This window comes from Montipora foliosa, chromosome 3, assembly GCF_036669935.1.
Source record: "Montipora foliosa isolate CH-2021 chromosome 3, ASM3666993v2, whole genome shotgun sequence".
Classification (NCBI taxonomy): Eukaryota; Metazoa; Cnidaria; class Anthozoa; order Scleractinia; family Acroporidae; genus Montipora; species Montipora foliosa.
The window spans coordinates 69,108,491-69,123,490 of record NC_090871.1 but is presented as its reverse complement, the minus strand read 5'-3'; the positions used below and the strand labels follow the sequence as shown (position 1 = coordinate 69,123,490).

Below are 15,000 nucleotides of genomic sequence, written 5' to 3'. Positions count from 1 at the left end.
GAGATGTTGGTCTGTGTGGAGAGGGGAAAACGAGCGAACTTGGAGGAAAGCCTCTCAGAGCAGAGAAAAGAACCAAAATTGAACAAACTCAATGTAAGCCTCGAGTCAGCGGGCGAACCCAGGTTACGTTGGTGGGAGGCAAGTGCTGTCTCCACTGCGCCATCCCTGTTCCCCTTTAGTGGGCCATTAATTCAGTAGTTTTTCTTGTGGCTTTATTCAAAGATCTAAAGATAATGCATAATAAAATATTTTACCAACTATACTACCCATACAAGCCTTAACTTACAGAAGTTAGCGCTACTTGACTTTTCCAGCCCTCTTGTAGCCTGCGTTAGGGGCACTCAGGAGATGTCTTGAACTGGAAAAACTGTTCTGGTTTTCTCTGATTCTCCTGAACCAAAAATCAGCATGTTTCTTATTCCATGTTTTTGCATCCATTATTTTGTTTCAAACTAGGAGCGCTTCTCCAGTCTACATGTATTAACTGGAAAGAAGACTCACATTTCAAAGTTTTCTCTAATTTTTTCCCTGCCATTTCATGTTATGTATATTATCAGAAACCCATAAGGGTTGAAACGTGTAACGTGCGTTCACAGCTTCCGAATATTCAGTGCGAACTGATTGGTTGAATGTTTCAGTGCTAAGTACCATATTTGGAAACCCCTCGCTCTTGTTGTTCCAAATATGGTACTTTGCAAATTGAATATTCAGAAGCTTGTTTCCCAGCACACAAGGGGCCGTTACACATTTCAACCCTTATGGGTTTCTGATATTATTTAATTTTTTTGCCTAATAGAGGCTTTGATTGTCGAGAAAGAGGTTTTGGATCTGTAAAGTTTTGCTGCTATTATTTTTGTTTCCAGGATAAGCGGTACACTTTGACAATGGAAGACCTGACACCAGCACTTAGTGAATATGGTATAACTGTCAGAAAGCCACCTTATTTTGTATGAGAACTTGCAAGAAATGTAAATAATAATTCTTTATAAAATGTAATATCTAGCTTTGTAAACAGACATCAATAAGACTTGATAATGAAATAAAGCAATATTATTAATTTCACTGTGTAATAATAATTATTGTTAGCATTTTTACAATGTTTTTAGATAGTTTGTTGAAAGAAATGTAGATATTTGAAGTGGGGCTATAGACAAAATAGAGAAACTATCCTCACAATAGCTCAGTTGCATAATGACACTATTTGACTACGAGTACCAGAACCCTACAGGTTTTGCTTCTCTTATGCTAATTAGAGCTGTTGTCATTTTTACGCCATTGGGAATACAAAATTTAAGAAAATAAAACAAACTGATTTCTGGTAGTTGTAGTCAAAATAAATGATGCCATCGTGAAAGTTGCCTATTGCCGCTGCAGACACAGAAATGATCCTTGCATTATTTGTGCAATGCTTAAATTGTCCAAATATGGGTAAGATGCGAGTATCATTTCTCTATTCAGTTCAGATATTTTGTTGTTTGCTAAAAAGTGCCAGCCCCATCTGACTCATCAATCCTCTAAATATCTTTACTGATCTTTGCATAGATTTTTTTGCATTATCACAACGACAGGTAATTTCTGGCCAATAAGCAGTGTTTCATGAAAGGGGGAGGTGATCTTTGCACAGTTATCTGAGCAGTTGAAGCAGTAATTTTTATGGTCTCTTATTTAAGACACCTGAAAACCTCAGCTACAACATTGAAGGAGGGGAGGTGGGTGGAGAGGAGGGAGTGCAATTGGAGAATGTAATGTTAACGTGATTTTTTTCTAAATGTGTTTTTCCCACTTCAGTGTCTCAACTACTTTTGTCGCTTATTGTAGCTTCTACAGGATTCATACCCATAACTTTTGCAATGTGGTGTTAAATGCTCTACCAACTGAGCTCTGTTTATGAAGCCACTCACTGAGATGACCTGAGGCTTTCTAATACACTTCACCAGTCAGCTACGCCATCCCTTAGTGGCGCACCCCCTCCTTAGAAAAATCCTGGATCCGCCCCTGAGCAAGTACATGAAAAGAAACCTTTCTCTTCTTTTGACTGTCTTGTATTCATATTCAGTCTGATATTTTTACTGCCTTTGCTGGGAATCACGGGAAAATACCTCGCTCCTTTTCTTGGCAAGTTTAGCTTTCCTATCCAACCTGACGGCAACAGAATCTCTTCAAGTTAGACTGTGTTGGTGGAGTGTGTAAAGTGCAGGTTTAATAGGGTTGCATGTCATTGTTTTACCATAACTGAAACAACCCAAACCTTTGCAAAAATGCTAACCTTCAGCTTAAACATTATCTAAAGCATGCTTTTTAGGCCTAATGGTAGCATTAGTAAAGGTTTGGGTTGTTTCAGCTTTCATGGTGAAACAATGACCTGCAACCCTAACTTGCAACCTGCAGTTTACACCTTCCACTGTGTTGGTTGCTCTGATTTTTTAGTAAAATGGAACTTAAATAATTGTAAATGCAAATGCTAGTTGAACAATTGAGTGATAATTATGTGGCATAAACAAAAACTTGAACTAGCCGAGCATCAGGATTTCAAGGAATGGGAGAAGAAGGGACCCCTTCTTTCCCTCTCACCCCTCCCCCCCCCCCCCCCCCCAAGGGCCTGATGTTAATCAGTCGATTGATTATAATGGCGGACTCACTTGAACCCAATCAGCTGCTTATAATAGTTTGCAAAACGTTCAGAGCTAAGCATGTACCGATAATGTTTTGAGCCACTGGCTGAAACTTGATGTGAACATTTGCCAGGACAGTGGTATCTCCAGATTTTAAAATTAATTGGCTAGAATACTAAAAGATAACTGACAATGTAAAAGTGGTTTTGTCAAAAGACAACTTAAAAAGGAGGCCCTCCCACGGGTTTTGGGGAACAAGGGAACGTGGCTAATTTTAAACTGGAGACATTGTAGGGGGACAAAGAGAAAATATCCTAAGGAATGAAGGAACATAAATCATTTCAGAGATAATAAAGCTGAGAACAAGGTTGCAAGTAATTTCGGGAACAACGGAAGCGGAAACAAGGGCCCTCCAAGGGGAGGGCCTAAAAAAGCAAAACAGCATTACTTCCGGGCTATAAACGTTCCATGCTGGCCAAAAACAACTCTTGGGCTGCACGTGACGTCATACAAAACAAAACGCAAAACTAAAGAGCCTTTTGAGTTTTAACCTTGATCAGCTACGAGAGGTTTTAAAAATATATCTGTTTGCCTGTTTTCAGCTCGGTACCGAGCTTCGTTTCGAAAATAGAGCAGTTTGAATTTCAGAGTTTTTCACAGTGCGTGACATTTTGATGGCTTTCGAAAAACGCATCGATTCCCCTCGTGTTTTTGTGGTATAAACAGCCAATATACTAGGAGAAGTGTTATACGAATGTTTGCTAGTTCATCATACAGCAGAAAGTGTTAAAGACAGCCAAACTAAATTCCAGATATTTCTGAATGTTTCCGGTGTCTCCGTATTATGCAAATTTCAGTGGTATATTTTGCCCAATAACTCAAGTACGGAATATCGCACAGCCCTGAGACTTGGACCCGTTGTTTATTTATTCCTCTTCTATAACATTTCCATTTCTTGACCCAACTTATTATACGGTGAGCGATTTATGTTTTCACTTGCGTGACGTGCAACCCAATATTTCTTCGTAGCGATCGGAAGTAACGCCGATTTACGATCGATTTCTGGTTGGCGAAGGACTGGTAAGCATTGGCTTGAGTCGTCCCAGTTTGCCGTTTCGAGAGAGAACTTTGTGTTTAAGTTGCAGTTTATTGTAGAGGCCTGTTTGAAGAGAGATTCTACAAATTGTATTGATGCATGGGAGAGTCAAAACCTGAAACATCTTCTGGGGACAAAGTCAGTTTGGCTCGTGCTAAACCCTGGACTTCTCTTTCGTATCTTCGACACCGAGAGATCCAAGGAATGGTCGGTGTTACGAGAAACGACTCTGTGATATCAAAATATTATAAACATTTATCGTTGCGAAAAATATGGGGCCCCGACGACAAAACAGACAGTTACGATCATGGAGCTATTTTTAACGTGGAGTTTTCACCGACAGGCGATTTCCTTGTGGCTGCCTGTGAAAGACACAGTTTACTTGTGTTTGATCCTCTTTGTCAAAAACAGGTCACATGTGTGCGAAGGGCACATCAAGATTGTGTCAACTGTGTTCGATTCTTGGACAGCCGAAGCTTTGTCACTTGTTCTGATGATACTACTGTAGCTCTCTGGGATTGCAGGAACCTTAAAAGTAAAGTTCTTAGTTTGGAAGGTCACACAAACTGGGTTAAAAGTATAGAATACCACAGACCCTCTGGGTTAATTGTGACGTCAGCTTTTGACGATACGGTTCGAACATGGGACATCAACAGATACGCCAATGATGGTACAGCTCATGGTAGGGTTGTTCTGCAATTCTCAAACTTAATCCGTATGAAAATATGTCCTGATGGTCAAAAAATGATCATTTCAGCCGTTCCTGGTCACCTTCTTGTGATCCATAATCTAAATCTTGACTACTTGCAGTATGACATAGAAGGTGATGAATATCCCTTTTTTGGTGCAATGGATTCCTCCCTTGTTAGCTTTGCCAGTCATCGCTGGCCAAGTAAGGCAAGGAATGCCTTGGAAATTATTCAAGATTTTCCAGACGAGTGCTGCCCATGGTGCATTTCGTCTATAGAAGTCCACCCACATGGCTGGTGCACTGTTGCAAGATACACTTGCAGGAATTCAAGGAATGAATGGACTGTGCTCCATGATATTCAAGACATTTCTGAAATAACACCTGGTAAGTGGAGAGGAATAGCAATTATTATTTGAACCCATTGACCCTGGGAGTGAGATTTGATAGGTTTTACTCTGTCCAATATTAGACAATCTTGCTCGTCAATGGTGGGCACTTCAGGAGTCATTTTAACCCACTGATCCCTATTAGTGAAAGTTAATAGATTTATTTAACGCCAGATGATCGTACTTGTCAATGGGGCGTGGTTCAGGTAGCCTGCGTAGCTGGCGAGATGTTTTATCGCATCGCATGAGAGCGACTGCCTTCGAAGCGGCGACTAGTCCCCATGCCACTCACAGCCAAAACAAACGAAGCAACCATCGTACTCACTCAATATTCACGAGTGTTTAAATAATTCTGCATTAAAATATCCCCCCAGCTACGCAGGCTATGGTCTAGGAGTCAGTGGGTTGTTTAAAAGTGCCCCTGTGAAGGCAGTTGACTTAACTTGATGAGAACATTGAGCATGCAAAGCTGGGGCCTGTTTCTCGAACATCCCAATAACTTCTCGGGCCCAAAAGGCCATTTATGAAACTGCCTTCTGCTTGTTTTCATAAGCTGGTCTTTTGGCATGTTTTCAAGATACAAAAAGCAAAATGATATTGAAGTTTGTTGACTTAAAATCTCTCTATTCATAAGATACAGAGGGCATTATGATGCCCAAAAAGGTTTGGAACTTTCGAGAAATGGGCCCCAGGCCTGAAGAGCAATTTATAAAACTGATAAGCTGGTCTTTTACCTCTCAATCTCCTGCCATCATTAAATAAGGGTGGTGGGTGCAAGAAGTTGGAGATTTTTTATGACAATAAAGAAGCTACAATAGCAAAAGGAAACTTTTTGTTTTACACCATGTGAATTCAGGTACTGTGGAATTCATCATGATTGTGATATTGTCTTGAAGAGAGACACTAAAAAAAAAAAAAATTGTCAAACTTGATCAATCTGTACTTATAATGTCTCAAGTCCTTGCTTTTTCAGAAGATGGATCTCCTAAGAATTGTTCACGGCAACTCTCAGGTTCCATGTGTGATTGTCCTGAAGGTTGCATTCAGTCTTCAGTGTAACTTAAAATATACGCTGGCTGAGAGCTGTGGAATGGGCCCGAATTACTGAGTCACTGTCCTGCCCACTTTCGCTTGTAAATAGTTCAATTCTTGAGAGGTGTTGTGTTCGATGCTACTTGTCAACCATGAAACTTTTCTTGCTCTCAAAGTAATAGCGAGTCCATGGTTGTGCTTGCAACCTCTTCGCTGGACAAGAACAATTTCCCCCTGGGACTCATGATTTTCAAAACATATCTTTACATTGTTGTGGTCGTTCCATTAAACCTTGATGGCAAAAGCTGGTTACGACTCACACCGTGGGAAAGGAATTTCATCAAAATGTTCAACTTAAGTGGGTGCCGGGCAGTCAATAATTTGTGTCCCTTCCATGTGAGATCAGTGGTTTTTGTAGTAGGACAACTGCAGGAAAGGAAGGTTGTAGGTTCAAGTCCGATGATTCAAGCCAAAGGTTAAGATCTGTAAACAGTTAAGGAGGAAGTGTGACATTTGTAGTGACATCCATAAACTGTCAGACTTAAGTTTTCTTGCATTAGAATGCAGTTTCACGATAAGTGTTGGTTAATTTTGGGGTGCTTAAGAACCCACAATGTATGGAAAGGCAGAGAGATCAAAGAGATCGCAGTATTAAGGAAGGGCACACCAAAAAATAATAATTAATTAATTCTTGGTTAATGTTGTGTGACCCTGGCCATCATTGTGAAGCTAAAGTAAACAACAAACGACTACATACCTTACTAAAGGATGCCAAATACAGAATAACAACCTCTACCTCCAACTATACCTATTACTTATTATTATTATTATTGTTATTGTTGTTGTTATTATTATTATTATTATTTCTTCTATCACAGTCTTTGCTGGTGTTCTTTTGTGCATCAGCCGGGTGCAAACCATGCAGCTGAGGCATCAGTCACTCAAGTCAATCGTTCTGTTCAGACACTAAGCACCTTTCTTAGGATTATTATTATTATTGTTATTATTGTTATTATTAATATTATGATGTATGAATGTTTATCATGGCTGTATATACTGAATGACAGATAGTCATAGAACATAGAAAGCTAAAATATACATAATTATTATAAATTATAACTATAATTATAATTATAATTATAATTATAATTATTATGTCAAACTCTCAGTGTTAAAATCGATGCTGTCATTTGTCTTTGATTTGTTCTCAGGTGAAGCGCCCAGCTGCTTTCCACGACGCCTCACACACAGCATACAAGAGCCAAATGTTGCAAAGGGCTACATCAAGGAACACTGCTTTAGCATGGATGGAAGAATCATTTGCTCTCCATTTGGCAATTCGGCCAGAATTCTCAGTTTTAATTCACAATGCGATGAATTGTCTTCTTGTATTCATGGCGTTCCCTCAGAACTTTACGATTTGAAAACACTTATCACTCATAAGCACGCTGTTGTTACGTGCAGATTCTCGCCGAAACATTTGCTTCTGTCGTTGGGTTGTTTGGGTGGGAGGGTCAGCTTTTTTCAGCCGAAATTGTGAACAGGAAAGTGCGGATTCACTTCTGGTTCAGTTTGGGCGGTTTTCAATTGACTGTCAAATAACGCTGAGTGATTGATTTAAAGTATCACGCCCTCTTCTCAGCGTTAGAGACTAGGGACCTTGAAGGGGCATTGTCACGCTACGTACATTGTCACGCTACGTATTTGATCAAAAAGACGTCTTTGCATCAATGTGGACCAAAAAAAGCTGTAGTTTTGTTGCCAATGGCCGTTGAAGTGCACTGAAGCTTTTCTTTGTTGTTTGCAGCCAGGAATGGAGAGGATGGAAATGGATTGAAAGTTTAAAAAAATTGGCCATTTTTTTCAAGTTTTGAGTCGTTGTCCTCTGAAAGTCGCCAAAAGTTAAATACGAATAGCTCTTTGTACCATATTATATTTCGTATCATCTCAGTGACTTGTCAGGAATGATATACGTGTGAGCTAGAATACTAATTTTAGATTTTTACCAATGTCGACCCCAGAGCTCTTCTCTTGACCGAGGGAGAGAAGAGCTCTGGGGAACCCTGAAACAAAGTGTCTTCTCATTGGTTTTCGTGAAGAACAATCAAAAGCGTCTCTAATTGGTGCATTCATGTTAGCACGAGGAGTGAGCAGGCGCCGTAAGGCTCAAATAGACAATTTTTAGCTGTAAGAACCTTACGGCGCATGTTCTCCTACACAGAGTTTCCCATAGCCTTGGGTCGACCCGAGACTCTGGTGACGAGAATGGATTTTTACCCAACAGTAAATTTAGCATGACAGTGCCCCTTTAAGATCTACGACGGTGACGTCGACGAAAACGTGACCTCAAAATATAACTTAACAATATCTTAAGTCTTTAGCGATTATTTCATCTCGCTCACGGCGTACAATGTCGACGAACTTCCTCAAAGTAAATCAATCATGTGTACTAGCGGTTTCAAAGTAAGAATAGATAAACGATAAACGATAACTAACGGTAACGATATAACCGTAACGATAACGATAACTAATAAACGATTCGCATTTGAATGCACGCGTTGCCCTTAAAATCTCAAATTTGGTGATTTCACGTATGCAGAGTACCGCAAAAATATGAGCTAAAATGTGTGCTGCACGTGCAGCACGATTTTTTTCCACTTTTAACCAATCGTTCACGTCGCACAATGTTAGCAAAGTGTCCTAAGAACAAATCGGGTGCGAGCGGTTTCTGAGTAAAAATAGAGATTGAAATATTCTCTGTTGCTCGCTCACTTTGTCGTTAAAACCTCAAGTTTGGCGATTCCGCGTTATGTCGCTGTTATGCAGAGTACCGCCAAAGTATGAGCCAAAACGCGTGACGAACGTGCAGCACGAGTATGTTTCTTCTTTTAACCAATGATAATAAGGGAATAACATGACTTTTTGAGGGAATATTGTTTATTTGCGCCAGCGTAGTGTCATTTGCGCGGAGCGCGAGGGCCGCAAATGACACTACAAGGGCGCAAATAAACAATATTCCCTCAAAAAGTCATGTCATTATCAATAAACAAGGCCAAATGATATCAAGAATGCGAGTTTTAATAATACAAGCTAAGTGATTAACGAATTCAAAGTCACTTCAAATCATCATGTAAGTTTTGATTGAACAAGCTATTAAAGAATTAAGTCAGTCCAGTGAACTTATTTAAAATTACCGAAAAAATGCGTAAAATCATCCATAAATAATAGGCATATCACAAAGTTGAAGCAAGAACCAATCAGCTGTAGGGCTGATATGCATTAGCAGCCCGCTGTCAGTCTTTTGCGGCCCGCTGAGCGTGTGTTTTGAAGAGGCCGATTTTCTATTTGGCCGCGTATATTGGTAATAATATTGTTTTGTGGCGTTATAGTTGTCGTCGCAGTCCTCGTCCTTTCTTAAAAGGGAACTCTTAAGCAACGGCGGCAACGAGAACGTCATCTCAAAATATAAATTCACGTTATTGTGACAACTTCGTAACTTTTTCAACCTTTTTGATACAGTAGAACCCAGTCCTACGGTCACCTCATTATTGCGGCCACTTTTTTTGGCCCGGCAAAACGGCCCTACAACCCTCGTTAATGCGGTCACCCGTTAATACGGCCAACGGCCACAGTTTTAAATCCCAAACAGTTGAATCCCCGTTAAGACAGTTCCACTGTATGACAAGGGTGTGGTACTTCGTCAAAACTGACACTGGTCGCCGGGAAAGGCGGTTAATTTAGAAAATGAAAATTTATCCTTAAGTGCTTTTCCACGTTGTTGTTTTGCTGGCGACGGCAAAAAAATGGACAAAAGTGAAAAACGCACGCGCAAAGCTATTGTTTTTTCCCACTAAATATGCAAATTTGCGACGTTCTCTTTGCCATCGCCGTCGTTGTTGCTTAAGCTCCCTGACCTCCTTTTTTTCCTCCTTTTTTTCCCGTGCTCATGGCCAGCGCCAGCAAGTATTCTGTTTGCACCATGATTGGCCCATTTGATTGTCTGGATATGTTTGTGGTTGGCTAAAATTATTTTAACTTGATTCAACGACATTCAGTCGAAAAACCGCTCCAAAAAAAGAGCCATCAGTATTACCAATCCGGATCGAGGAAAGGTTATTAAACACCGTAGAAATTGTTTTCCATAATTAGAGTGTTTTCACTCTTAAACTGAACGCCTCGGTTCAGGCTGAAAAGCCCTAATCTTGCTAAACGTATGATTGAATGGTTTCTGTAGAGCAGTGGACGGCTTGAGCATTACTGAGGAAGCCCTAACAGACTAATAACTAAATGATGTAGCAGGAAAGTGAACGTGTTATTGCGCTTTTTTCAAAGTCTGGCAATCTGCCATGCACCACTTAAGCAATAAAGGACGTTTTCCGTTTTCATCTAAACACGAGGGGGAGTTGAGAGAAATCGAGACAGTTATGCAAACCCGAGACGCTCTCCCAACTTCCCCGAGTGTTAAGATGAGGTTATGGGAACACGGAAAAAAAGGCATGTATTGCTTTTATAAAATATTTCTCAATGATAATTCAACAATGAAGGAAACAAATGAAGGAAAATTCTTCATTGAAACAGATTTTCTTGATACACGCTCATATTTCCTACCAGCCAATTAAAATGCGCATCTGACAGCATATAACCAATCAAAATTCGTGTGATGTCACAGCCATGTTTCCATACTCTCACCTAGACACAGCTATTGACCAAATGACAGTGCGCGTACTATCCTAATTATTATATAAAACTGTTTGGCTAGTCTCGTGCATAGGTGAATAACTTGTATCGTATAGCATATCAGTCTTGAAAAATTAGTCGAATTCCACGGCTTGATTCGGGCGGATTCGACTTACGTTATCTTTGTGTTCGCTTGCTTAACTTTACTGTTAAATGTTTAGACAAATCAGCGTGCTCTAGTTTAAACAAAGGCGTTGGATTAGATGTTGACCAAACTCAAAGCTTTCGTCGACATCGTAGTCTCGTTAACTTACTGATTAATCGCTTAAACAATTCAATGTTCATAATAGCGTTAAATTGAATATCGCATTTCGTCTTCAATGGAGCTTTTCTTCAGTTTTAAATGCAACATCCGCGTGGCGGCATTGATTATTTCCCGTTTCAAAATTGAGGTATTGAGTGCCGGAAAGCTCATGCGAGGCCATCTTTTCAATTAGTATAGGTAATCATACGGTTTCGAGTTCAATTTGGAATTAATTTGCACGAGTGAGTTTTTGAAAAAGCTGAAATTGCACGAGCCGCTTCGGCGAGTGCAATTTCAGCTTTTTCAAAAACTCACAAGTGCAAATTAATTCCAAATTGAACGAGAAAAACCGTATGATTACTTATTAATAATACAAACATGAAAAAATTTGCGTGGAAAAAGTGCCGGAAGATGTTTCTTGAAGCCCTTTTTTTCGCATTCGAGAAAACTTTTTTCAGAGTTTCTGTACAAAATTTTGGTCATTGCCGTTTACATGAGATCATTGGCCTACAACTTTCCCAATGTCTTTCTGCAAATCAAAATCCAGAATTACGATGTGTAATTTGCACTGGTGTTACACTTTTTGCACCGGTGTTACACTTTTTGCACTGGTGTTACACTTGAACTGCACTGCTCTCAGCCAATCAGAATCGAGTAATTTTCTCATGTGTATTATTAATGGCGAAACTAGACTGTTGAGGCGTTTAGTGCGGTAATAATTGCACCGCCTTAGGGTCGTTTATACGAGAGAAACATGCATAAGACACGAACACTCCGTATAAATGGTACAAAATCTACGTTCACGGCTTTCTCAAGCCGCGGCTTATCCTGAGCTGGGAGTTTATACTCGTATAAATAGTTCCTTTCACGTATTATGTACGCCACGGCCAGAGTAAGCCGCGGCTTATTTTCTCTCGTATAAACGGCCCTGTGGTCTAATTTGTTTTGAATGGCTTTGCCGAATCTTTTATTTCAACAAAATTAGGTCATGGTTTGATGTACCTTCACAATAACAGATTTTTCGTGACAGATTTGTAAATTATAATAACTAAGGTTTTCTATAAGTATTTAAGAATAAAAAGCAGCGATACAAAAGAATGACGTTTCGACGCCTCCATGCCATCATTCTGAAATTCAATTAGAAACATGTGAGTTCATAGAGCGGTTTTCAAATTCGTGTCGTAAAACCAAAACCAAAGTAATTACTTTGGCCAATCAAAAAGGACGGAGAAAATCCAGCAAACCAATCAAAACTCGAAGTAATTACACGTAGCCGACACAAAGTACGGGAAAAAGTGCACGCGCGAGCCACGATTGGTTTTGGTTTCACCTCTGATTGGTTGAAAAAGTGGCGCGAAACTTTGAACCGATCACTGAGTGAAGTAATGCAAAACAAGACATGGAGCCGTCGAAACGTCATTCTTTTGTATCGTTGCTTTTTATTCTTAGATATATTAACTTTGTAAAAAATGGGTACCGGTAAATAGAGACTCACCATATCTTCTTACAGGGAATTACGTTAGGCGCTAAGAGGATCATCATGATTCGATCATGATCAACGGCGATTTTTTAGAAGAACTTAGGTGGTTCGTTGAGTCAATATTATGAAAATGGAATAAGAAAATTATATTTGTTGAAATACGGACCGTGATTGCTGTTTTATTGAAGAAAAGATCTATACCGTACTTTCTCGATTAAACGCCGCACCCAATCAGAAGAGTGCGCCGTTTATTCGAGAATTGTAAGGAAAAAAAGGACACGTTTAATTTTCCGAACGTTGATCACAAGCCAGTCGACGATTACTGTTCTATCTCAGCAAAAAATCGCGACATTAAAACTTTTATTAATTAAACATAAGTAATATTTACAAATGATCTACCGTAATTGTCGTTAGTGCGCCGCCGTCGAATAAAAGCTCCATCGGACACGCTCAAACTTTAATAAACGCCCTGGCCCAGGTTGTTCGAAGCATGGTTAGCGCTACGTTAATTGATCACTCATGAAAGAACATCTTACGATGGAGCCCCGTTTCTCATATTTAATTTTTTTTTTTTGAGTTCTCGTTTTTGTTGCTGCCGGGTAGATGTAATACGTATCGTTTGTCGTCGACTATGTTACAAATGGACGTAATCTTAGCTTTAATTTAGGTATTGAGAAGCGGTGAACACTAAATGAAGTTGTGCACTTCTAGTTATACCCAGACTGAGTGTTGGTGAGGCATCGGTGTAACGTCACGGCACAGTGAAGCTTTCCGTTAAAAAGGGAATCTTTGTTTACATTTTTTGCCACATTTGCACGAGGCTATGGTTTTCCTATCAGTCAAAGAAGAAAAAAGTACCGTGAATATTAACTGTTCAGTCTCTAAAAATTTGAATTCGGTATTCCTGATCATCTGAGTAATGAATACTTCCGAAATTTTACAAATGCAAGGGATCATTACCTTTTGTGCATCCCAAGAAATATGGAGAATTCAGTTTGATAGTTAAAAACTGCCTTGTTATCAATGCTAAAACTGGAATTTGGAGTCGGACTTAACTAAAACCAACAAATTCTTTCCTCTTTTGAAGTCAATTTGTAAACTAGATTATGATACCTTGTGCGCAGAAACCCGAATAGGGAGCTTAAGCAACGACGAAGGCGACGGCAACGGGAACGTCATCTCAAAATATAAATTCGCGTTATTGTAATCGCTTCGTTACTATTTCAACTTTTTTAATAAGACGGGGGTGTGGTAGTTCCTCAAAAATGACGCTCGTAGGAACGGCGCTCAATTAAGGGCAGAAAATGAAAATTTATCCTCAAGTAATGACGTTGTCCATAAAACCTCAAATTTGGCTATTTCACGTTGTAGTTTTGCTGACGACGGCAAAGAAATGGACAAAAGTGAAAAACGCACGTGCCGGGCGTGCAAAGCTATTGTTTTTGCCTACTAAATATGCAAATTTGTGACGTTCTCGTTGCCGTTGTCGTTTCTTAAGTTCCCTAATGCCAAAGGTCCGGGAAAACTGCTTCAACATCCTTTCGATTTTGTTGACAGCGATGTTGAAAACGTTTGCTCCCCCTTTCAAAACTTTGTTGAATCTGATCAATGTTGAATTGGTTTAAAAGCGTTTAGGTTTTGCTTTCACAGCCATTTAACATTTCTTTTGTTCTTTTGTTATCGCGAATGTTGAATGAAGTCGAGCCGTTTTCCCTCCTTTTTCATTATTGGGTATGCGCGTGCGCACTAATCGGTTTCGCAATGACGTATTCATGTCCGTATGCATAGTAATAACCGCGGCCACAGCCTGGGAGTGAGTACAAGGCCTTTCGTGAGTTTTGTTGAAACAAATGATGATGCGTTGAAACTGCTGTTTTGTCAGCCCAGCAGTAAACATTGTTCAACTTCATCAACAAAATAAAACGGATGTCGAAGCCATTTGCCCGGGCCTGTATTTCTAGTTTAGTATTTTTGAACTTTTTTTCTCTTCCCTGTATAGTTACATAAGTGGAACGTTTTGAAACCTTCATGAGAATCGCTCCATTATCAATTTTTTCCATATATATATATATATATATATATATATATATATATTTTACACTAGTTATGTAGTTCGTTTGTTATTAAGTTGTCCTTTTTGTAGCAGGGGTGCTTGTAAGTTGGTGGCTTTTTATCTTTTCTTTCTTTTAGGGGTTGGGTCGGGTGATTTACTTAGTAGGGATCCTTGTGTCCTATTGTAATATTACCTGCTTTTGGGCGAAGAAACAAAAGAAAACAATTGCGTCTGCAAAGATTTCCTTGTAGTTTTGTTTTTCCTTTTCAGTATACGTGGCTAATGTTATTTGATGGAGGTAATGGCTGGTCGAAACATTCCCCGACTGTTGGCACTTGGTGGTCTAGCAAATGAAGAAAGTTCATTACATCCGAGAAGTTTAAGAGCAACGATAATCCAAGGGTACTTTTAGGGAATTTTCCCGGCTTTGAGGAACTAGCTTATAAAGAACACAATGTTTTCAATGTTGTTTGTTTTATTTGTTTTTGAAATCTGATTTAAAGAGGTTGAGGAACTTCTCATAATTTGCCAAGAGTTCCGGCGTCGTTATAAAATTAATGCCTTCTTTTTGGGGTCGTCTCCTCAAGAACCTGTGGGTAGATCAAATGTTCCAGTTAGTAGGCGCGTCAATGGTATATCGGTCTCATGATTTTAACTAGAGAGAAAAAT

General features: G+C 39.5%; 2 protein-coding genes across 2 annotated transcripts in view; both read left to right on the top strand.

Moving 5' to 3' along the window:
* The window catches only part of LOC137996321 (transcription initiation factor TFIID subunit 10-like), a 3,722-nt gene extending 2,660 nt beyond the window's left edge, over positions 1-1,062 (top strand). Inside the window, exon 4 of the mRNA XM_068841722.1 lies at positions 864-1,062. Coding sequence (XP_068697823.1) covers positions 864-953 — 90 coding nt within the window. The 3' untranslated portion in view covers positions 954-1,062. The remainder of the gene's footprint in view (positions 1-863) is intronic.
* Positions 1,063-3,695: 2,633 nt separating this feature from the next.
* LOC137996319 (DDB1- and CUL4-associated factor 10-like) lies at positions 3,696-8,980 on the top strand. The gene is made up of 2 exons (XM_068841721.1): positions 3,696-4,783; positions 7,029-8,980. Exons 1-2 carry the CDS (start codon positions 3,808-3,810, stop codon positions 7,355-7,357), a joined length of 1,305 nt encoding a protein of 434 aa, XP_068697822.1. The 5' UTR covers positions 3,696-3,807; the 3' UTR covers positions 7,358-8,980.
* The last annotated feature ends 6,020 nt before the right edge of the window (positions 8,981-15,000 follow it).